General features: G+C 53.2%; 1 protein-coding gene across 8 annotated transcripts in view; it reads left to right on the forward strand.

Moving 5' to 3' along the window:
* The window catches only part of MSI2 (musashi RNA binding protein 2), a 376,222-nt gene that overhangs the window by 309,071 nt on the left and 44,205 nt on the right, over window positions 1-22,946 (forward strand). For all 8 annotated transcript variants that reach the window (XM_072940163.1, XM_072940165.1, XM_072940167.1 and 5 more), the window contains 2 exons: window positions 10,645-10,759; window positions 19,869-19,943. In XM_072940163.1, the coding sequence (XP_072796264.1) occupies window positions 10,645-10,759; window positions 19,869-19,943 (190 nt within the window). The remainder of the gene's footprint in view (window positions 1-10,644; window positions 10,760-19,868; window positions 19,944-22,946) is intronic.

The raw sequence follows: 22,946 nt of genomic DNA on the forward strand, positions 1-22,946 counted from the left end.
TCACTACTCATTGTGACCTTGGGCAAGTCACTTGGCTTCTGTGCCTTGGCTCCCCGCTCTGTAAGACAGGTAGCGCGGCCCCTACCCAGAGACAGCGGGAGTGAGGGCTGGCGAAGGGTTCACCCGGCATAACGCGCACTGTCAGAGAAATAGGTCTCTTAGTGTCTTCATTATCACCACCATTCTCATTATTCTTTGAATCATCTTATTGACAAAGATGTAATTGTAAGGTAAGGCAGTTCTGCACAGATTATAAGTCAGTAAAATGCAGGTGTGCAGACCTGGGTGGGTCGGGGACCCGAGTCTCCAGCGCAGGAGCAGGTGAGGTAAGCACTCTTGATGCTCCAGCTGGCCGTGGTCCTGCAGGAGCGGGAAAGCGCACAGCCTGCAGAGCAGAGCAGAAGGGGCCCGCAGATGGGGTTTTCTAGGTCCCAGGAAACTGACTCAGGCCCTTTGGCTGAATCATCCTTTGGGGGGTTCTGAAAACCCCACTTCTGAGATCAAAGCCTTGTGGGATCTCAAGCCTGCCACCTTCATCTGGGGCACACTTGGGGAATTAACCCCCTGAACCAGGGCTTCTGGCTGGGAGGAGGCAGGAAGGTGAGAGAGCAAAGTCCTGGGTTGGTCTCTTGAACATGGCACTGTGGTGCTGGACCAGACAGTCCACGAGGCCCCAGGCTGGGGTTAGCATGGGGTGCTGACCCGCAGCAAAGTGCCCCAGTGATCCAGCGTGTGTCCCCCCCTCATCTGCCCCTTCTCATCCTGAGGATGGAGAGCTCAGTTGGGAACCAGCCCAAAACTAGGGGTTGGGGTGTGGGTGACGTGGGTGGAATCAACCAGGCTTCTGTGTTCACCATCCTATTTGTAGCATCATTCTCACTCGTAAGCTAATTTTAGCCATCCATTCTGCTTCTGTTACCATTTATAAAATGAGAATGTCAAATGCAATATTAAGCAAGCAGGATGAAGGCAAAAAAAAAAAAAAAAGGAAATGCCAGGGAGGCACTTAATAAATGAATCTTGTGTTTACGTGGGAGAGGGAGAGGTCTGGCCCTCCAACCCCCCAACACGCATGCATGTGCACACATCCGCACAGGCCGTTTGTGCATCAGCTCTGTTCTTGGAGCAGAGATATCTGTGTGTTGCGGGGATGGGAGGTGGCAGAGAGGGGAGGCAAGGCTGTGGTGGTTGGGTGGTAAATGTTTGTTGCTTTTTAGGCAGAAGTAATTTGGCCTGAGGGGAGGTGGCCTCCCCATTGCCTGAGTTCTGGCTCGTCTGTCCTTCCTCTGTCCTCTGGTGAGGTCATTGCAGGAGGCTGGGGAGAGCGGAGCATCCTTCTCAGGATCTCAGTGCCCAGGGCCTCTGCGCTTTTCCACGTGTGCTGCCCCTGCCACCCCATTCACACCACTCATGGGGTGCAGGGGCGGGAAGGGGCCTGGAGGCCCCTGGAAGAAGCTGCTCCCCTTCCCCTGCAGCCCTCCTGCGGGGCCTTTTCTTCCTCTGACTGCGCTCACCTGCTCCGCCCGACTTCCCGGGGACATGTGAGCTGATGTTCAAGCTGCCCTTTTATTTTCTCCTTCTTTGAATTGAAAAGTGAGGTTAGGCCCCGGGCAGCATCTCTGGCAAAGCCCACCATGGACTGGGATGGACACCCAGCTTGTGGCAGAATTTAGACACCGGCTGGAGGCTGAGGTGTCTTTTCACTTTGAAATGCCCGTGCAGGTTCCCAGAAATAAAAAGAACAGCTGCTGCTGCCACCATCAGCTCTTCCCCCAAATAGTGCGGCCTGGGAAGCTCCCTTGGCGCCCCTTGCTGATGAAAGCAGGAAGACGGGCCTAGGCAGCCGGCAGGTTGGGGGAGTCAGGGAGAAAGTCAGCCGCAGTGTGCCCAGGCCTGCTGGCCTTGGTCGGGGGTGGGGGCACTTTCTCCCTTCTCTGCTCCCCCAGGCTTTGGGATTTTAAGCACAGACGTGGACTGGCTTTACCACCTTCAAAGACTCACACCTGGGCTCCACACGGAGGACAGTCGGGTGTGACCCAGCCAGCTCTACCCAGTGTGAGCACTTACAGGATTAGCTGGTTTAATTTATCAGCTCACTGCAGCCCTATGGGGCAGGCCCCCCTGTTACTCTGTTTTACAGATGAGGAAAATGAGGCACAGAGAAGTCAGGCAGGTGGCCCCAGCTGGGAGCTGGCCAGTAGGGTGGAGACTGGAAGCCAGGAGCCTTGTCCTCTAGGCTGGACTACAGGGGACCCAGCAAGGCCCCGCCCTTGGATCTGGCCGGGGTAGAAGGCTACGGCGGACACTGGGGCACACGTCTCAGACGGGGTACGGGAACAGCTCCTGTCCACTCCCTGCCCAGACTCTGAGCACCTCCGAGGCAGAGCCGCGCCCTAACTGAATCCATCTCTGTGTCCACTCCCAGCCCTGCCTGCTGAGTAGGAGGGGCTGATAGTTGACTGGTTTATGATCTCTTTCACTTCACCGTCGCTGATCTTAATAAAATGCTGAGCAGAGGAAACAGTGGATGAAATTAGTTCTGGAAGTGGTGGGGAAATTAATTCTAGAACTAGGATCAGGGATGGCCTTGTTGAAGGAGTAACTTCCAAATGGGCCTTGAGAGCTGGATAGAGGAAGGGAGGGAAGGGCTGGCCAGAGGCCTGGAGACGAGGCAGGGGTTTTGAATTGGGGGACCTAGAGTTGAATCCTGGCTGTGTTACTATCTGGGTTTGTGACCTTGGGCAGATCATTCATCGAAGCCTCCGTTTCCTTTTCTGCTGTTACTATAGGGTGAATCAGGCCAACTCACAGAGTAAGTGGGAGTTGATTAATGGGGGTGTGGTAACAGTGGGCATCCTCTGAGGACTCCTGTGTCCCAGCCAGTGTGTTTACATGTGTTCCGTGTATACGTCATGGACAGATATTCAACATTATATAATGTGTGTGTGCAGACACACACGTGAGGATGTCGTGACTGTGCGGAGCATGTGGGAAGCTCAGTGAAGAATATGTTCCTTCCTCCCCAGGGTAATGAGTAATTCTGCTGGCCGGAGGGGTGGAGTCAGGATTTTACGTCCCAAGGGGACTCTCAGTGCTTCTCACAAATGGGTCTGGGCCACTCATAGCAAGTGTGTGTCCTTTGAAAGTAGATGTTTCTGCTGGCCGCCTTCAGCTCCCGGGCTGGCATTTCCATTTTGGTTTGCGCAGTAACCCCTCTTCCTCAGACTCCGTGGGGGTCCCCTATCTGTGGGGGCCCTTTTGCAATGGAACAGGACAAGTTCTGCTGTACAAGTGGGTCCTCTGGCGTGTGGCCACATGCTGGTCCCTGTCTGCAAGGACGGAGCCGGACTGAGATGTCGGGGGAAGGGAGGAGGCAGGGACGGAACACACAACTTCCTTCTGCTCCCTCGCCAGTCTCGCTAGCTGAGCATCCTCTCTGCCTTTACAGAGGCCAGAAGAGCTGGCTCCAGGGAAGGGCAGGTGTGGCAGGGTGGGTGACACCCTTCCCTGCTGGAGGCGAGGGCCAGGGCTCCCCAGGGCAGCTGCCAGGACTGCCGGGGCGTGGTTGCTGCCACACCCCTGACACCACGCTCTCACTCAGCGACATGCCTGTGTGCTCACGCCGGTCATGAGTCCATCTGGCCTCTGGTCCGAATGAGTAGAGCAACTTGATGGAATGGGAACCTTGGAACGGATGTTACGACAGAGAGGAGTGACCTGACTCCGCAGGTCACTCAGTGAGACAGAGAGCGGCAGGTCCGTCTCAGGTGTGCACTCAGGCTGGGAGGACTGTGGGTCCTGCCTGCCCTCCGCTGGCCAGGGGGACGGAGGTTGTTTACAGGCTTGGCCTCCCAAGCTTTGTCCTCCTTCAGCCTGTTTCTTCAGCTCTCGCTCCATAGCTGTCTCGCAGGGCCGGCTTCCTTGGGGTGAGCACTGGGCCACAGACGCTCGCTGCTGCCGTCTTGAAACTTAGAGTCACAGTTGGACACGGGGTCCCCATCTTCAGTTTGTAGCATCTGCACGTCCTTTAACACATTCTGTAGTCACCAAGCTCTCGAGGCCGACCCCGGGCACGGGACAAGGGGCACGGGGCAGGACAGTAGACTCGGCTCCTCCCCGAGGAGCTGGGCTTGGGTTTGTCTTCCTTGCTCTGCGGGTTCCGTGGGGTCAAGAGCCCCATGAAGGGGCGGCCCCCTGGAGTCTCCAGGAAGGTTCATGACTGGCAGGGAGGGCCAGAGAGAGCCGCGGGCAGGGGAAGAAAGGCTGTGGCTGGAGACGCCGCAGCAGGGAGCTGTGTGTGGCTTCTGGGGTGCGGCTCACCCCTCCTACCTCCCTGGAGAGATTGAATAGCTGCTAGCTGGAGGCAGGGCCCCTGCATCTTTACACATGGGTGTCATCACCGCTTCTGCTCAGAGCCTGAGGACCAGAGGAGATGATCAGCTTGGGGCTTCAGAGAAGCAGTGCTGGCCTGGAGCCCACCGGCACCTGGCTGCGGAGGAGGTGCCACCTCAGTCAGAGGAGATGCTGGTGGTCAGGCGTCTATGTCCTTCCAGAAGCTTCACAGAAAGATAGTGCCCACGGCAGATGCCGCAAGTCATCCTCCCTGAGTGCCTGCCTGTCCCGAGAGGCCTGACCCTACAGCCACCCCCCCGCCCCTCCTGCCAGCCAGACAGCCCAGGTTGGTCTCTGAGCCGCCGTGGACTTTCATCCTTTGAAATGGTCCCCTCTCTCCCTGGAGAAGTGGATCGGTTCTGACATGGCCTGTCTGGGGTAAGAAGTGAAGCTGCAAACACTGGCCTCTTCAGGCCACACAGAGCCTCCTTGTCCTGGGTGGTAATTCAAGGCCACGGGCACAGGGCTTGGGTTTCCCCAGGCAGAGGCCGGGCCAGGCTTCCCTCCCGGCCCCGGGGCACGTGCCGACTAGGGCCATTTGTGTAGAGACCGAGGAAGAACAAGAGCCTTTTCTCTTCCCAGACCTTGGCGTCCTCCTCAGACTGCCAGCCTCTTCCAAAAGGTGCCCAGCAGGGAGCTTGCCTCCGCGAAGGCTGCGGGCCAGTGGGGCGAGGGCGGCCACTGGGAGTAGCTGCAGGGAAGCTGTCCCCAAAGAAGTTCAGTGCCTTCTCCGAAAGCCAGTGCCAAGCATCTCCCTCCACCACCAGAGACAAGGTGGCATGGGGCCACTGCCCTGGTTGGGGCATGGCACCAGGCAGACCTGGGTTTAAACCCAGCCCCACCAGGCATGGACTGGTTCTGGAACTGCAGGCACCGCATGTGACACCCCTGGGCCTCAGCTTCCCATTCTAGAAGGCAGACACAGAGCTATAAAGGACGTCATTGGGCCCACTGGCAACATAAGAATATGGAAGACAGATTAGATAAAAAAAAATTTACTTATTTATTTTATTTAAATGTCCTGTGGTTGCTAACTATACTGTGCTACGTAAGGAAATGCCTTCATATTTAGGAAATGCATACCGTAATGTCTACAAGCTACTCTCCGATGGTTCAGGAAAAAAATAACATAGAGACAGAGAGAAGGAACGTGCAAGTGATAAAGCAGAAGCCACAAAACTAACAGCAGGCAAATCTGGGTAGAGGGTGTGCACTGGTTTTCGAGCTATCCTTGCATCTTTCTTACAGGTTTGAAATTATTTCTAAATAGAGAGTTAGAAACAGTAGACCTCCTTGCTGAGTTGCTTTGGACCTTGATGCGCAGGGACACCCCACCCCACTGAGCAGCCTGCAGAGAGTGTCAGAGACCACACGTCACACCCACAGCAGCCTCTGATCCGTCGGCCACTGCCCTAGCTGTCCGGTCGTTGAGGAGGGTTCAGCCCGGCCGTTCTTCTGAGCCCATCACCGCAGGGCTGCAGGGAAGCCACACCCTCTCCTCCAAGGCCAGTTTGCCAAGCAAAGCAGCATATTTGGAGATTGGAATTTAAAACAGATCCATCTAACCTCTGGGAGGTTGGCACGGCTTTGGGATTTGGCCCCCGGTGTGGGGTTACTTTGTGGCTTTGCCGGCAGTGAAACTTGAAAATGGAGACCTCGTCCTCCTGGTGTGAGCAGTTGGTCACAAGTGGCCTCTGAGGTTTCTTACAAGCACACATCCAGATGGAATTTCCTGCTCAGTCTCCTGCCCTCCACCCAGAATGCTTTCTCCAGCTGCTGGTTGAGTCAGTAGCGATGGCAGACCTGGTGAGAAGCCGTGCAGCTGGGCTCTGAGCTGCTGATGGTGGAGCCTGGAGACCCCGGACTGGGAGATTTCCTTCCTCAGACTCTGCCCCCACCCAGAGCTGCCATACTTTTGGGGGTGGGTGGTGGGGAGCATTTACCATAAATGGGGGGGGGTCTTACTATAAGAGGGGCGGTGCTGAAACAGCTGGGGCAGGAGATCTGATCACCGGGAGAAGCACTCGCATTCTGCTTCTGTCTACTGGGGAGCCAGACAGGCGTCTCCGGGGCTGCCCCGGGAGGAGCATCTGTGCCCTGCCTTGCACCCCATGGTGAAGGCGGCCCTCAGTGCCCACTACCCCCAGCCAGCCGGTCACTGAGGGTCCCGCTGTCCTGTCTGCCCACTGCTCTCCATTGAGAGAGTCTCCAAAGATGACCCCTGTGATCTACGCCTCTCAGCACTCACGCCCTCACCACCAAATCCAGGCTGGTGCAGTGTAACCAGGAGACCGTGACGGAGGTAACAGTGTGGCCCCAAGCCCGGGTTATAGGAAGCCTGGCCTCTCTGTCTTGGTCCCTTGGGATGCTCATGCTTGGACACTCCCTCTCGGGACTCAGCTGCTGTGCTGGGAGAAGACTGAGTACCACGGAGAAGCCACGATGAACAGTCCCTGCCAAAGCAGCGTCCACCGCCCACCGGGTGAAGGAAGACAGCAGCCTGGACCTCGTCCGAGGCCAGGCTTCCCCTGGCTCCAGCCCCAGCCACCGTCTGACCACAGCCACATGAGCAGCCACAAGCAAGAGCCCCGCTGGGCCCAGTTAGCGCTCAGAACCACCAGGAAGGATGATTAATTGTTGCTCAGAGCCGCTGCCCAGGGAGACTTTGTTGCACAGCAGTAGGTAACGGGGACAGCGTGTGGCCGGATGACCAAAGTGCAGGGAGCTGCAGAGATGGGCTGGCTCCACCCTGTGTTGGTACTGACTGTAACTCTGGTGTTCTCGCCAAGTTCTCCGGTTTGCAGTGGGAGGGTAGCAGCGGTGGAGGGTGATTCCAGTGTGGTCTAACTCGAGAGGCTCCAGAGGCTGACGGGCCCAGAAGTGACAAGGGGCAGGTTGACAGATGAGCACTTGCCTTAGTGTTAGGGAACAAGGCAGTCAGGAACTGCTCTTTTCAAAGACTGACGGCTCTTGGACACAGAGCCCTGTCTTAATGTCTCTGCCCGCCGCTGCCTGGCACTTGCCGGACACACTGAGTTCCCCAGCAGCGTGGCGTTAAGTAGGTGGGATCTCCTTGACCCTAACGAGCATGTGAGTCGCTCCGTGCTCTGTATGGAACATCACTGAGGGACCGGGAAGTGGGGGCAGACCCTGGTCCCTGCACTGAGAACTCTCAGTCTGACGGGGGAGATGAGGCTGCTGCTTTTCTGGTGGACGAAGGGCTGGTTTCATTCTCAGCAAGCCCTGACCTGCTGCAAGGGTACAGGCAGAGAACAGCTATGCCTCTTTCCCCTTTTGTGCGCTTTCTTCATACGAGGTCATCACAGGAGGTGGGGGCTGGGTGGGCAGGCCTCCTGGTCCTGAGAAGTCTTCGAGAAGCCTGCAGTGCAGGCCAGGCCAGGCCAGGCTCCCTGGTGCGACTGCTGCCTTGCCCTGTCACTCAAGTGCCCAGGACATGCGGAGGGTCCCCCTAGAGAGTGCGCATGTCACCGCCTCCGGCCCCTGGGAGCACTCGGGATTGACACGGCGGGGGCTTGACAGGACCCACACAGCCGGGGCTGCCCAGAACGGCACCAGCCAAGACAGAGCAGAATTAAACGGAGCTGCCAGCCCTGTTCAGTGAGAGGAAGAGTAGGTGGGTTTGTTTAAAATACTCCCATTACAGTCAGTTAACCTTTATGTTTCCTAAATGAAAATTGTATAAACCTGAAATTTTCGTTGATCAGGTTGCCTAGAAACAGGCAGCAGGTTTTCATAAGACAATGCAGTAGATTGTCACCGATAGGGCTATTAGGAAGTGAGCTGGTTAGCGTATTATTCTGGATCCCGGTGTTGGCGTTAGGTAATTATCTGTCTGCCTCTGCAGAGCGCACCCATCTTCCCAGGCTCTTGCAAATGAGGTTTCTCAGCCTGCTTCTGGGTCCAGGGATGGGATCTGGACCCCAGGAGCACATTGTCACCCCAGGGCAGTCTAAAACACCCAGTTCTGAAGATGGCTCTCTAGGTTATCGGCCCCCCATCTTCTCAGTCTGCTGACTTTCTGAATAAAGTCGTTATTCCTTGCCCCCCAAAATAAAAGACAAAAGACCCAATTCTGATGAGTTTATTGAATCACCCCTGCCCCCACTTGCTACAGTAATGCTCAGAGCAGAAAACTTAGGGAATAAACAACAGAGACAAAATACACAGTGTAAATAAAGAACAGAGTCACTCCTGACAACTTTGATGTGATGTTTTAGTATTTTTCCCCTATGTGATATAAACACTTGTTTATTTTCCACAGAACCACTGTAACTCGCTCCCTCCATCCGCTGCAGTTAGGGTGACCAACCATCCTGGTTTGCCCAGGACAGAGGGTTTCCCAGTACCAGCACGTTACTATCGGCATGCTTTTCCATAGCTGCCTAGTTTTCAATCTGCTTGGATGAGCCAAACACGGCCTAACTCCCTGTTCTTGGACACTTAGGCTATTTCCTTTAAAAAGATATTCTAAGCAATGCTTGCGGTGAGTAGCCTCTGCCCTGCAGGATAAATGCCTGTAAGTAGGATTACTGGGTCTCAGGATGCGTCACTGGTGGCTTTTGCTATTTCATCAGGTTGCACTCCAGAGAAGCACTTTCCACCCCGACTTCCTATACTCTCAGGGACTGTGACATCAAGAAATTCTTCCATCACGGCCAGTGTGGAAGGAGAAAGACAGGTCTTGTTGAGGGACATACGATTCTTCATTAGCCAGTTCTGCGTTGCCGGTTCATGTGCTTTGCCCATTTCTCTTCTGGGATGTTCCTCTCCATTTAATCTATACAGATATATCAGTCCTGGATGTTGAACTATTTTGTCCATGTTTTAAAAAGCATGTATAGTTATCAGTCTTTAAAGCACAAGAGCAATTCCTGTGATCCAGTGTCTTTGAAGAAAGAAAAGTTAATATTTTGGGTAATTAAAGCTCCTCCCTAGCCTTAAGCACTAAAATTTTTTTTTAATGAAAGTCTTTGAACTGAGAATATCTCCAGAATGGATAACCCAGGTAGGTACCTTTCAGCATGAAGTACACTGCATGCAGTTTAACTTTCTCTTCATCTCTCCGACATGCTGTGAGCAGTAGTAATTTTCTGTGTGATGATGACACCCGCAGCAGCTGTTGAGCTACGTGGAGTTTTGGCTCCTCTGCTGTATGGCCCCAGACTGCTTTGCAAAGAAGACACCAGATTCTTGTCTTTGCTGCATCTCTGTCAGGCTGTCAGGGTGTTAGTTTTTGCAGCTTTCAGCACCCTTGCCTTGCCCTGCTGCACCCCATCTTCATCAGCAATGGATGGATTACCAGCTACCAATTCTAGTTAAACCCATCTGTAAACTAAAAGCAAGGAAGCACTGAGCGAGGACCTAAGGAACGCTAGTGAGAACAGTGTAGGAACTTCGGCAGGCAACACCTTTCCTTACTTCCTGGGGCTTGTGGCAAGTGTCATCAAGGTTGTTAAATAAATGGCTTCTGGATGTGAGCAGAAGAGGATGAAGAAATTTTGGAGGCACGGGGGGAAACCGACAGGAAAGATTAGCAGCCACTTGAAGACGGAGCTGCAAAGTGAGACACTAGTAACCTGTGTTGAATCTTATTGCGTCCCTCAGGAGTGTGCTGGGGCAGGTTTTATGGAGATGGTGGCATCACCCGCCTAGGAGTTTCAAAAACCCAAGCTTCCGGGTCTGTACCTGCTGGGATGTGGTTTATGGCAGGTTACACGAGCCTTCTAATGCTCAGTTTTCTCATCTGTGAAGTGGAGCCAAGACTCACTGACCTGTCTGTTTACTAAGAGACGGGATCAGATGGCCTGTGTGAGGAGTCACTGACCTGATGGAGCCTGGGAGGAATCTGTAAACACGTAGAGGGCCAGAGGATCACGATGGATTATTACCGGTGCAGACGCACCCCTCAGCCATCGTCTGCCTCCTTTCCTGCCACACCTCCTGCGCAGGTTTCAGTTCGAGCTTCAGCCCACACCTGTGCGCCTTCAGCTGCCGCCCTTGCCGGCCCTCCAAACTGCAGCTTATCCTTGCAGGTTTTTCTGAACCAGGATTTGCACAAGTGGTGCGTTTTCTTCAATGTTTATTTTGCAGGCCATTTACCTGGCACGGCTATTTTTACAGTGAGTAAGGAGCAAGGCTAAAAATAACCTAGCCAATAACCAGATCAGTTCTGCATTTGACATTTACATGGAATTCATTTGCATCTCATTTGTTCGCCTTTCTGTCTAACAGGTAGAATGTAAGAAGGCTCAGCCGAAGGAAGTCATGTTCCCACCTGGGACAAGAGGCCGGGCCCGGGGACTGCCTTACACCATGGATGCGTTCATGCTTGGCATGGGGATGCTGGGTGAGTCTGAGCCAGACCCTGGGGGCTGCGTCACCTTCCAGTTGGACAGACTGCTTTACCTGTCTGGGCCTCAGTTTCCTCTTCTGTTAATGAGGGCGATCATCCCTCTTGCAAGACAGTTATGACCATTAAATGGGCAGAGGTAGGTAGGTAGGTAGGTAGATGGATAGATAGATAGATAGATAGATAGGTAGGTAGGTAGATAGGTAGGTAGATAGGCAGGCAGGCAGGCAGCTTGTCCCCTGCCTGGCTCATGGGAGATACTTGATATTATTTTCTCTCCTTTCCACTCCCTTTTTCAAAAGGAGGAAAAGTTACTCTCTCTGCCTCAGCCCCTCTCTACTGACTGGGAGTTCTTAAAGACCGAAGGGCTCCTGGCTGGCTTAACTTGTGTGGGCTGAGGCTACATCATCTAAAATTTGGGAGAGAAAGGGACGTGCTAAGGATGGGCGATAATCCTGTCTATTTAAACGATTAACATTTTTCTCTTGGGATATCAAAATTTGCATTTAAATGGATGTCTTAAATAACCTGTTTTATTCTTTCTTTGCAAAAAAAAAAATGATGAAAGACAAAGTGTGTTTGTTCTGACGAAAACTGATCTCTCCTGGCTTTTAGAGAAATTGAGTTGCATATTATGCCCCTTCCTTAAAGGTATTTCTGTCCGTCCTGCGTAGATAATTGAAAATCTTGCCGCTTAAGTGGCATGAAAGATGGAGAAAGCAGTGGAGAGGCATGGTGGTGTGGGCCGCAACAGTAATTAGAAATTTCAAGGCGAGAGAACGGTATTTTAGTGCAAGTTATTGTGTGTCAGGAAAAGACTAATTAAACGGGATAAATGGTAGTTAATGGTAAAATTCCATTCAGGCACATGGTCTGTCTAGTTTTAACGGGTTTCATTTGGTTTGACGAAGAGTCCCTCTTCTATATTGTTTGATAAGCTCTTTATGTATTTTCAGATTTGCAGCTGTTTAAATCATTCCTGGCTCAGTTTTAAATTTATTAAATTTTTATTGGTTTTATAAATTCTTAAGAAGAATTATATCTATTTGTCTGAAGAAATAACAAGGCAGGTGAAGTTATTTTGAGGAACTTAAAAAAAAAATTGGAAAGAGATGCCATGAGAAAATGGCTGAAATGCTACTTCTTAAATTAATTTTTTAGCTTGAACAGAATTTCAAAGAAAATTCCTATTGTAATTCTTTAAAAGTTAGCCAGAGGATTCTAACACTTAACCTGGAAGGAGAAACACATGAGAATAAATAAGAAAATGTTGTGAAAAGAGAAATGAGAGAAAAGTGAGTTTGACCAAGTATCAGAACATGGCACAAAGCTGCGGTAATTAAAATAGTATGATATATAGGAAGGCGCCTGTTGATAGAAAAAGTTAAAGAGCCTAAACTAAGTGTATTTCTACATATGAGTTTAATTATTATAAAAAAATTAATTTTAAAAACATCAGTGAGGATTGTCTCCCGGTTGGCTGTAAGGCACCTTGAATAGCTCTTGCTCTAAAAGATAGTTTGTGTATGACCTTTAGCTTATGTTGTATAACCTGAAGAATCTCTGAATGGATTACTAGTTTCAAAATTTAAAATCAAACCTTAAAGAAAAGAGTTGAACCCCTTACCACCCACTGGCTTTTGGAATCTTGAATTTTAAATGATGAGCGTGAAGTCCGTAAGGCATAAAATGAGAAACTTTTGGGAATCCAAGTCTTCAGGAAGTGCCGCCACCTTTCTGCATCTCACTTGATACCCTTCACTTGCTGGGGAGAATGAACTGGTTTTCTCCCTGCAGAAGCAGACGTGCGGAGTGAAGCCAGCTCACTCATCTCGGTTGCCAAAAAGCAAAGGTGTGGCCGCTGTGTCCTCCCCAGATGCCATGCAAGGGCTCGGGGCTCCGGAGACCAGTGGTGTCATAACAGGAGCCAGGGCAGGGGCCTCGCTGACTGCAGGAGACATTCAACAGCAAAGAGTTCTTGAGTACCTACTGCGTGCCTGGCCCAAATGTGGGCCCTGCCTTCTTGGAGCTTGTGGTCTAGTGAGAGAGGTGACACTTACCAGCTCATCATGCAGCCATGTAACTGACCGTAATGGAGAGAGTTACAGGGTGCTTTATGGGCGCACAGAGAGGAATGGAGACCCGTCAGGAGAATCAGAGAACACCTCCCTGTGGAGGTGACATCTCAGCTGGGACGAGGATCAGAACGCCAAGGGCCATGCAGACAGAAGGAATAGCTTGGAATGGGAGGGTCCGACAGGGCTGCTGCTGGGGCAGGTCCAGGCAGGGCGTGTGTGAGGAGGGGTGGTGGCGGAGGGGCCCCAGACTGGCTTTGACCACGGCTGGGAGTGGGCAGACCTGCGTGGTCCCTGTGCTTCTCCGACAGCATCTGATTGGCTCCTGCTCGTGGAGGATGGGTAGGTGATGAGTACCAGGTGCTTGCTCATCTGCCGCAACTTTGTTCTCTCACGTTTCAAGTGATGACTTCCCTGAGCTGCAATGAAGAGGTAGTAATTATTGGTTGTGGCTGAGTCTATTAGTTCTTGAGTTATAACCTCCCCCAGCTCACCTCCATCCCCCATACCCCTGCCGCTTAAGGGTTTTGCCTTTTGCCCACGTAGTGCTGGTTGAGGCTGCCACCAGGCAGAACCCCTGTGCCCGAGCCAGCCCTGCAAAGGTCACAGAGGGTCTCGTCCCCCGCCCCACCCCAGCAGGCAGGGAGCTCTGCGGGTGGCACTGATGGTGTTGGCCTGGCTCCACCACGGTGGACCATGGGAAAGAGCTCGGGACTCTGGACTCAGGGGATCTGGACTTCTCACTTTGTCAGCTGTGTGACTTGGGACCAGTGACAGCCTCTCTGTCCTTAGGGACAGAGGGGTATGGGAACCCTCAACTTCATGGGGCTGTTCAGGATAAATGAAACTGTATTGTGCCCAGTCAGTGCTGAATTTCATCAAATTCAAACTGCCATGGGTGGTAAAATGCACCTCATGTACCATTCGGAAAGAAAAAATTACATGCTGTAAAAATACATTGACTGTGAGATAGATCCCACTTTTCAGGATACTAAAATATGAAAAAAAAAAAGTGTGTCTTCCCATCAATGATAAACTCAACCTGGAAGCTGTTATTCGTAAGGTACTGGGGAGCCCTGAGCAACTCACCCCCCAAGTAGGTGTCTGGCATCCTGCCACTTGGGATCTGTTTCTGCCAGTGACCAAGAACATGGCTAGACCTTCAGGTGTGACTTGTGCCATGGTACCTGCAGCCTCCTTCTTGGTTCAGATCCCAGCCAAAGAAGCTGGATTATCTTTGAATTTCTCCCCCCTACAAGATCCGTGCACAGGACTCCAGGCTTCATCAGCCCCCAGCCCTCCTGAATCCCCCAGCTACTATGTTGAGGCCGTCGCCTCCTGAGAGGTCCCAAAATGTGCCTCGAATCCGGAACCAGCTCAGCCTGAGGTCCAGACAGAAGGGGGAACAGAGCAGCACCCAGGGAACCAACTTACGGTCTGTTTGGCCCGTTGCCTCCCCGGCCAGGCTGGGCTCTCCGCCAAGCCTCCTCTGATGCACTTGCCAGACGCTCCCAGGGCTGCCCTCCGTTTCGCCCGCTGGCACAGCTTGGCCCGTTGGTCCTCTGGACTCTGGTGGGGAGAGCGCCATCTGTGGTGCTGTGACTGGAAAGGGGTGCTTCTTGCTTCTTCCCTCTAAAGTGGTGGCATCGGGCTGAGTCTAATCCTTTGGGAGGTGGCCTCACATGACCCCATCAGTCACCCGGGTCCCTCCCTCCCTGGAGCACCAGCCCTGCACATCAGTCCTAGAATCACTGCCATTGCCACCACCAACAATCTGGCTGATGAACTTGGCTCACGCAGAAACACATTTTTTTTTAAGTTCATGGATGAGATGAGGTTTCGGTGATTTCAACTTTCATTGTTGAAGGAGCAGAAAAATGTATGACACAGGTAGGGATTTTCAGAAGTGAGACTACAAACCATGAAAGCGTTTAAATCCATTCATTCAACAAATATTAATTGAGTACCTACTAAGTGCCAGGCCTTGTTCTGGGGCTGAGCATGCGCCAGAGAGTGAAGTCTCTGATAGCGGGGAGCTGACAGTTCAGTGAGACAACAGACACACTGGTCTATAAATGACTTGGAAACTGTGGAACTAATTTTTAAATACCCTGTAAGATTTTCCTCATACTTCAGGAGGTCTCGTCAAAGGGAGGGTGATGAGCGTGTAGTCACGTAGTGATTCTTTCTTGATCTCTCTCGATGTGGCTGCAAACGTCCTTGGGAGGAAACCTACAGCTGTTGTGGTTTTAGCTTTCATAGCCTTTGACAGAATCATAGAATAATCAGCCCGATGGGAATTCCTTTAAGAAAATGTAGGAGTGAAGAGGGAGAGTCGTCCTTAAGCCAGTTCTCGCTGCCTTTAAGCTGGACAAAACCAGAGTCAAGTAAGACCCTCAGGGAAGGTATTTTTGCAGCCCTCAGACTTGGTTCAGTGCCTCACAGCAGCAAAGAGGTGCCCACGGTGACCCGGCCCCATGCGCTAGAATCTCTGGTTCTTCTTAATGGAAGTGGACTTAATAAAAGCAAACATGATTATTGTTGATACATCGGATTCCTCTTGGCCGTCTCTGCCCTCAGCCACATAATCCTACTGCCTCTAACTGTCTTGACCTCATTGGGCACACACTATTTTAATGTGTTTGATGCCAGTGGTAGAGAAATACCTCTTTGCTGAGGCCCGGAAGTGGAGAGACACTGTTGACCAGCTAAAGAAAGCCAGAGGCATTCTTACCAGCGCTCAGGCTGAGAAGCCCCTGTGAAATCCTGACCCAGTGTTCCCTGACATTAAGCCCCTCTGAAATGAAAGTAAAACGAAAAAAAAATTTTTTTTATAGCTCTGGACGGGATGAGGAGCTATAATCTGCTGGCCTTCGCTGATCAAAAGGAGATTGGCTAGAACATAGGGCCACATGCCTAGACTCATTTGTCATTTCAATTGGGATTTATCTTCCCCCCAAATATCTGTTGAAGTCATTCCCAGGGAAGTCTCCGTTTGCTCAGCTGTTTGCTGGTAAACAGAGGAGACTCAAAATTCGGCTCTTTGTTTTCCTTCTAGCGCAACACAGTCCACTAGAACTTTCTGCGATGATGGAAAGATCCTGTGTGATCTGTAAGATTCCAGGATGGTCACCACTAGCTGCCCGTGGCTGTTGAGCGTTTAAGATGTGGCGCGTGCATCTGAAGAACTCAAGTTTTCTTATTATATAATTTAAATTAAGTCAAAATGTAATGGGACAGCACAGGTCTGGAGGAGCCCCTGCAACTCCGGATGCTTCTGGGGGCCCGAGCATCTTTGTAGACTTTGGCCTGGGAAGGGCTCTTGGCACCTGGTGTTGCATCAGTATGCAGCCCTCCTAGAGCCGCCGTGGTGCCCCAGGTAACGCTCTGCACACCATGCGGCAGGCTGGTCACGTGCTGGCCAGCTCCCTGCATAAACAGCCCTGTTTCTTGTCTCTTTTAAGTCAGGGGCCTGGTGGGAGCAGCTTTCCATGACTGAGCAGCCGAGTAACAGAGCCCGGGAGAGGATGTCACGTGGTGTCTAGAATGCACACATCTTCTAAAGTTGGAGCAAAGCACTAGAACCATGATTTGGAGAACTCAGCCAGGATCCCCAAAAAGGGGGCCCCAAAATGAGCTGCCTGGCAAATTCAGATTCTCTTATTGATTTCTGATTTTCCTTTTTCTTCCACAATGGGAGGCTTGTCTGTAGGAAAGGGGGCCATCCACGCAGAAGGCTTGGTTTTTTTCTCTTGAGTGACAAGAGATAATTACTGTGGGATTGATCAGGCATCCAGAGTACTGGAGCAGATAAATGGTGCAGTGGCCAGTGCAGGAGGGGCCCAGCTGCTAATGGAAGTGGCAGCTGGGTCATCTCACCGTAATGTGGCTTGATGGAGCGTCCGCGTGGGTCTGCTGTAATGTGCTATTGATATGCAGCCAGCCAGTTTCCCCCGTGTGGCTGGGGCTGTGAGCCGCTTCAGCAGAGCTGGGCTGCACAGAAGTAAATGAAGAGGAAAATTGAAGTAATGTTGTATTATAAATTTATGATTTCATCTGCCTGACCCAGAGGATGCTCAGCGATGGGGGGCGGGGGGGTGGAGCTAAGATCTCCCACTTGGGTGGATGCCAAATTCTCACTTTGTTGTACAGGAGACAGTATTGACGTGTCGGGAGGACAGGGATGATGCCCCATATTGGGGTGAACTTGACCATGCTTTTCTTCCTTCCTGTTGAAGACTCTAGAGTGCGCTCAGAAGAAAGCAGATACAGTGGAATTGTACTGGTGACCTGAATCAGGGAGGGACTAGGTGGTCCACTGCCCTCCGCCTCACCCACCCTGAGGGAGTCTCAAAGGTGACACAAGGGCTTACGCTTTTTCTGTCACATTAACACTAAAATATTTAAGACCCCCGGTGCTGTCGTTAGAGGCAAAGGAGTCATTTTTCGTTAGGAAAGCCCTTTGGCAGCAGTGATCTGGCTGTTTGCATATAATCCGTTTACCAATATTGTTGAAATAATGGTAAGAAATGTAGTGCTGAAAGATCTGATTTGATAGCAGGTGATTGATTTGGAGAACTGGGCTGGCCAGCCATGAAATAAATACCTAGGAAGGAGCCAGGATGTTTGTGTCCAGTCAAGGCGCCTGAGTCGCCATCTCTGTCCCTCTTCTTTGTCCCTCTGTCCCTCTTCTTCCCCCATCAGGTGCCAGAGCTCAGCGTCTCACTGGGGTCTGTACCTCTGCAGCCAGGCCAAAGCTGCCAGGTCACCCTCCTGCCAGCTATGCTCTAGTGCTGGGAAGCTCATGGGGAGGAAAAAGCAGCAAGCCCTTTTTGAGGTGTAAGTGCAACTGAATTGGCCAGTGAGTTGTGACTGCAGATTTGAGAGGGCTCTGGTGGAAGCAAGAGAAAGGAGCCATAGCTGGTCTAGTTGAGAATGGGGACCCATCAGTGCTGCATGGGACCTGCAGAGCCTTCTACAGATTGGGAGGCTGAAGCTCCCAGAGATAAAGGGAGGACCCCAGTGGCATGGCCTCGGGCCAGAGGCAGGGCTGGAACCTGTCTCCCGATGTCCAGTGCAGCCAGCTTCTGTCCCAGGTCTGATGACAGATCGTCGGGTCAAGGCAGAAGCTATGACACCAACAGACACAGGGAGGAGAGGGAGAGTGGGTCCCATCTCTGGACCTCTGGGGCTAAAAGCTCTGTGAACAAGCAGCAGGAAGACCAGCAAACTCTAACTCAGCCAAGCTGGGATGTGATGGATGATCCTGGCCTTCAGCCCTCCCTGGAGGGTCAGAACATGCTTGTGACGTGTGAGAGTCCACCTTGGAGGTGGATGATGAGCCCCCCCAGGGCCTGTGCGCAGGGTGTTTAAGTTACTGTGTGGAACCACGGAGATAACATGTGGAAAGATGCCACCATCAGCCTTAGGGCTGGAGTGCGTGGTGACTGCCCCAAACACACCCATCAGAGCAGCCTCCTACCAGCATTTTGGTGACAAAGCCACAGAAACAACTCTGGCCACTGTAAGAACCAAAGAAGATCATTGGAAGGAAGAATGGGGAACAGGCAGGAACTGGGGAGCCGGGCGGTCAGCCCAGCCCAGCCAAGGGACAGCCCAGGAATGACCTGGTCAGGGGGCCACTGTTGCCACCAGTGGGCGCTGGGTTCTGCCGCTGACACCAGAATGGATTCTGAACTGCCTCTGCCCCAGTGGCCCCAGTGGCCCCTGAGGAAGACTTCCAGTGGCACAACCCAGGTTCACGGTCAGCTTCCCAGCTGCCAAGCCCGGCAAGAGCAGGAGGGAGGCGTTTCTGCTTCAGTGATGGGAGGCAGGCCTCTCTCCAAGACCCAAACACCAAGAAGGGGGTTCAGGCACGGGGCAGCCGGAGACAACCACGGGCGCCCACCTTGGAGGCCAAAGCAAAAGTCAGGCTGGTGGTGGGGGTTTCGGGGCAGGTGGGAGGGTGGCCAGGATAGTATTTTACCAGATCGTGATTCCTGTACATTGAGTTCAGGGAGGCAAAGAGAGCCTGGCAGGCTGGAAACGGGGGTATTAGCCGTGGATCTCCTGTGGCCAGTGGGATTTCAGTCCTAGAAGGCTACCCCAGCTTTCTCTGTTGCCTGAATCAGGGGGCCGGGCGTGAAGAATGAGCGCCTGAGTGGACACGGCAAAGAGTGGAGCTGAAGAGGCATCTCACGAGGGGCTTGTGACAGATCAGAGAAGACCACAGGAGCACCAGAATTTGCCAGTGTCTTCCTCTGCACCCCATGCCCAGTCCAGCAGCAGTTTCCACAAACAGTCCTCAGTTGGCAGTCACCCCCCAAGTTACCTGCTGAGGCAGATGCCCCGAAGAAACATGCTCGCTGGGAAGTGCCTGTCGAGGCTCGAGGCTCTGGGTTAGGGCCTTGCTTCGTGGTGTGCGCTCAGTACAGCCAGGCTCTCACCGTTCTCCCAGGGCCTTGGGAAGGTCCCGGGGAGTGTCCCTGGTGGGACATGGGACCCGGACCCTGCCTCCCCTGGCTGTGGCTCCCTAGGCCCAGTGTTTCCCCAGAGGCAGAGGTTCAGCCCCAGGTTTTGCCCCTGAACTGTGACCCCCTTGTACTCGTGCTCTGTCTGGTGCTGGCGCTCCCCTCTGCTGCGTCAGGAGGAGGCACGACAAGGACTTTAATCTCCTACTGTCAATAGCTTTAAGGTAAAGTACATTCAGGGGAAGCTCTGCAAATGTCAGCGCCAGGCGCAGGCCCGGGATCCACAGCTAACACATGGCATTTACTCTGCAGGTTCAAGAAAGTCCGTGGGCTTTGGGGGTCTCTCTGCCCAAATACGGGCTAATCACCAGCAGGTTGACAGCAGTGCCCCCAGCCACAGGCGAGGGGTGACCTAGGCCCTGAGTAAAGACCCTCGCGGGAGACAGATCATTTTGTGGAGGAAAATAACTCAGGCTGTTCCTCACTCCTGCCCTCCCTGGGACGTCCCCCCACCTGAGGCAGCCGCACTAACCAACCGTGGTCTTTCTCTCTGTGTTCAAGGCTACCCCAACTTTGTGGCGACCTATGGCCGAGGCTACCCCGGATTTGCTCCTAGCTATGGCTATCAATTCCCAGGTGAGTGGCTTGGGAACACGGGAGCTGGGCTGCACTGGGGGGCAGGGGGACCCCTAACGAGAACCCACTCATGCATACATCCATTCACTAAGCGACTTGCAGGTGCTGAATTTCGAATTCACCTGCATCCGGGGTCAGGATGCAGCCCCGTTTCTGATGAAATGACGTGTTTCACTGGTGCCGAGAGGGGGAGGGGAGGAGAGGGAAAGAACTGAAGCAGGACCCTGCCCTCTGCTCCCCCTCTTCTTTCTCTTCTGGGTTGTCTCTCCCAGGGAGGGGATGGAGCTCTGAGCCCAGGGTCCGCCTGCCCCCTGTCTAGACCCCATCTTCCTTCCCACTCCCTCCGGCCCGGTGCCCTTCTGACGTGCGTGTTGGATGTGCTGTTGGGTCTGGGTCTGCTGTCATCCTGGGGTTTGGGGCTGGAAGGGTTAAATGCTCCCTTCCCTCCATGTGGGCTTCAGAGACTCAAGGCAGAGCCCCCAGTGACGCCCGCTCAAATGCCCAGGCTGCTCCAGGTCCCGTGTCACGGGGAGTCATGGGATCCTCACCCGAGGTGGGCGTGGTGCTACAGCGATGGGGGAGGGGGAGAGCTGAAGGAAGTGATGTTTTATGGGCCTTTGCTCTTCCCCTGAGGGGGCCCGCCAGCCTGTCCTAGACCCCGAGTACAGCGTGAGTATATTGGGTGCTTGAGGGCGTCTGTGTTCTAAGGACAGCTGGGCTTCCTAGAGAAGGTGCGAGGAACAGAGTTTTGTCCTCTTGGATTCTGTGCTGCGGGAGGGGCTCCACAGGGGGCTGGGCTTCCACTCCTGGCTGGTCGTCCCGCCAAACCTGGAGGCCTGGGAGCATCAGCCTGAGATGCAGGGCAGCAGGGGGCAGGGGGTGTGGCCCTGGGAGGACAGGGCGAGTGGTGTGTGAGGGGCTCGGCCCCACATGTGCCTCACACTGAGCTTCGGAGTAGGGAAGGGTATGTCTGGGAGATCAGGGGGCATTTTGGACACTTAGAGCCATGCCCTTTTGGGGACAGATCGTCAACCAGCAACAGAAGCCTAGACTCTTGTCCTGCTGCCCATGGCCACAGGCAGGTCACCCAGCATCTCTGGGCCTCTTTTCTGTCTCCTGTAAATGAGGGGTTTGGGCGGTTTGGTCGCTGGGGTCTGTGCCCCTTTCTGATTGGAGAGGGAGGGGAATAAGGATGGCAGGTGCCATAGCAGAAGTTCAGGTGTAGGAGTATGAGCAGGGGAACTTCCCCACTAGTGTGTCCCCTGGGGCTGGGCAGTTTACCCACCAGGATGGGGCCCTCAGCAAGCATCCTCAGCTGCTCCAAGGGAGCCCTGCCCATCGCTTCTACAGCACGTGGCTGCTCGAAGCAGGACAGCAGGCGCACAAGCAGGGAAGCCAGCACCGGGCCAGGCGTGGTCTGCATCTCCGTTAGATCTTCCCACCGACAGATGAGGGCCCTGAGGTCTGGAGAGGTAGGAACCCCTGTTCAAGGGGACACAACCAGCAAGAGGCAGGGCCAGGATTTGGATCCAGGTGGTCTGGGTCTTAACAGCCACACCCCATCATCCCTCTAGCGTCCATCTGTCCAGTATGATCACACTAGCCACGTGCAGCTACTCACATTTAAATTGGAATTAATTTAAATTAAGTAAAATGGAAAATTGAGTTCCTCAGCCACACTAACCACATTTCAGTTACTCAGCAATCACACGTGGCAAGTGGCCACTGCCTGCACCGAATACAGAACATTTCCACCACCACATACAGTTCCGTTGGATGGTGCTGTTCCAGAGTATAAAGCGAGGTGTGTTAAGATGAAGGGTGCTTGGTCCCCCCGCACACATGCACACGTGCACTGCCTCTCCTGGGGAGACCGTCCATCTCACCGTCCCTGTTCTTTATTCTTTGTCTTGCTCAGTACAGAAGCTGGTGGTAGTTTGAAGGAAGCCTTTCCTGTCCCCTCTTCCCCTAGCTTCCTCTCCGGAAGACAAGAAAATGTGCAGGGTCATACATCCCAGGTCACTGAGAGCGCCTCACTGCTCTGCATCTTGGTGCAACCAGCCTCCTTTCACAAGCAGGTTGCCATTGCCCCTCAATATGGCACTAGTTCCAGCAGGCAGAATTAGGGATCTTAACGTGGGATAATTTGGGGGTGGGTGACTAAATGGACCCCATGCTAAGGCTGCCATCTCAGCTGAGAACCAGCCCAGGAAGCACCTGTTAGAACTCTGTCTCCAGGCCTGCCTTGAGTCTGCCCTAAACAGACGTGTATGCAGGACAGACAAAGATGCAAAGTGACCAACCGAGGCTGGGTAGAATGAGATGGGGTCCCGTGCACCCAGCCCTGCTTCATCATAAACTGGGACTTTGGGAAATGAGCTGGGAGTGGGGGGAGGGGGGTCAAGGAACATGGAATGGGCTTGGGGTGACTATGCCCAGGGCCCATCTGTTTATCACTGTCACCAACTCCTGCAGCTTAATGCAATCAGCTAGGTTTGAATAGGACAGAAATCAGACATTAAAGTATCCAGACAGAGGCTGCCTGGCCCATGGAACTTGGCTGTTCCGTTTCCTCTTAGCCATCAAACTCCCCGTTCTGATCCATCCGACACACACCCTGGAAGCCTCTGGTTTCTTCTCACCAGTGGCCACAATGGGGCCATCAGTGGCCACAAGAGTAAGGCCACCTGCTCTCAGGGAGGGTCAGGGTGTGGAGTGGCCCTGGGCGCGGCAGGGGTAGGCAGTCACTGGCCTTCACCGCCCTCACCCCTCCCGCAGGGGCCAGGCTGGTTTCCAAGCCGGACCCTGGAAGAGTGGCCTCCTGTGGAGAGGTGGCTCTCTCTGCTGTCGGGGCCCTTCCAGCAGCCGAGGGTTCTAGACCACAGAGCATAGGTAGGCCCCTGTGGTTTTCCATACAAGGCTCCCATCAGGAACCAAGCTTGACCCCTCCTGGAGCCTTGGCCGCAGGGGCAGGGCTGGGTCAGGGAAGCTTTGAAACATCCT

Source organism: Vicugna pacos, chromosome 16 (genome assembly GCF_048564905.1).
Source record: "Vicugna pacos chromosome 16, VicPac4, whole genome shotgun sequence".
NCBI classification, from domain to species: Eukaryota; Metazoa; Chordata; class Mammalia; order Artiodactyla; family Camelidae; genus Vicugna; species Vicugna pacos.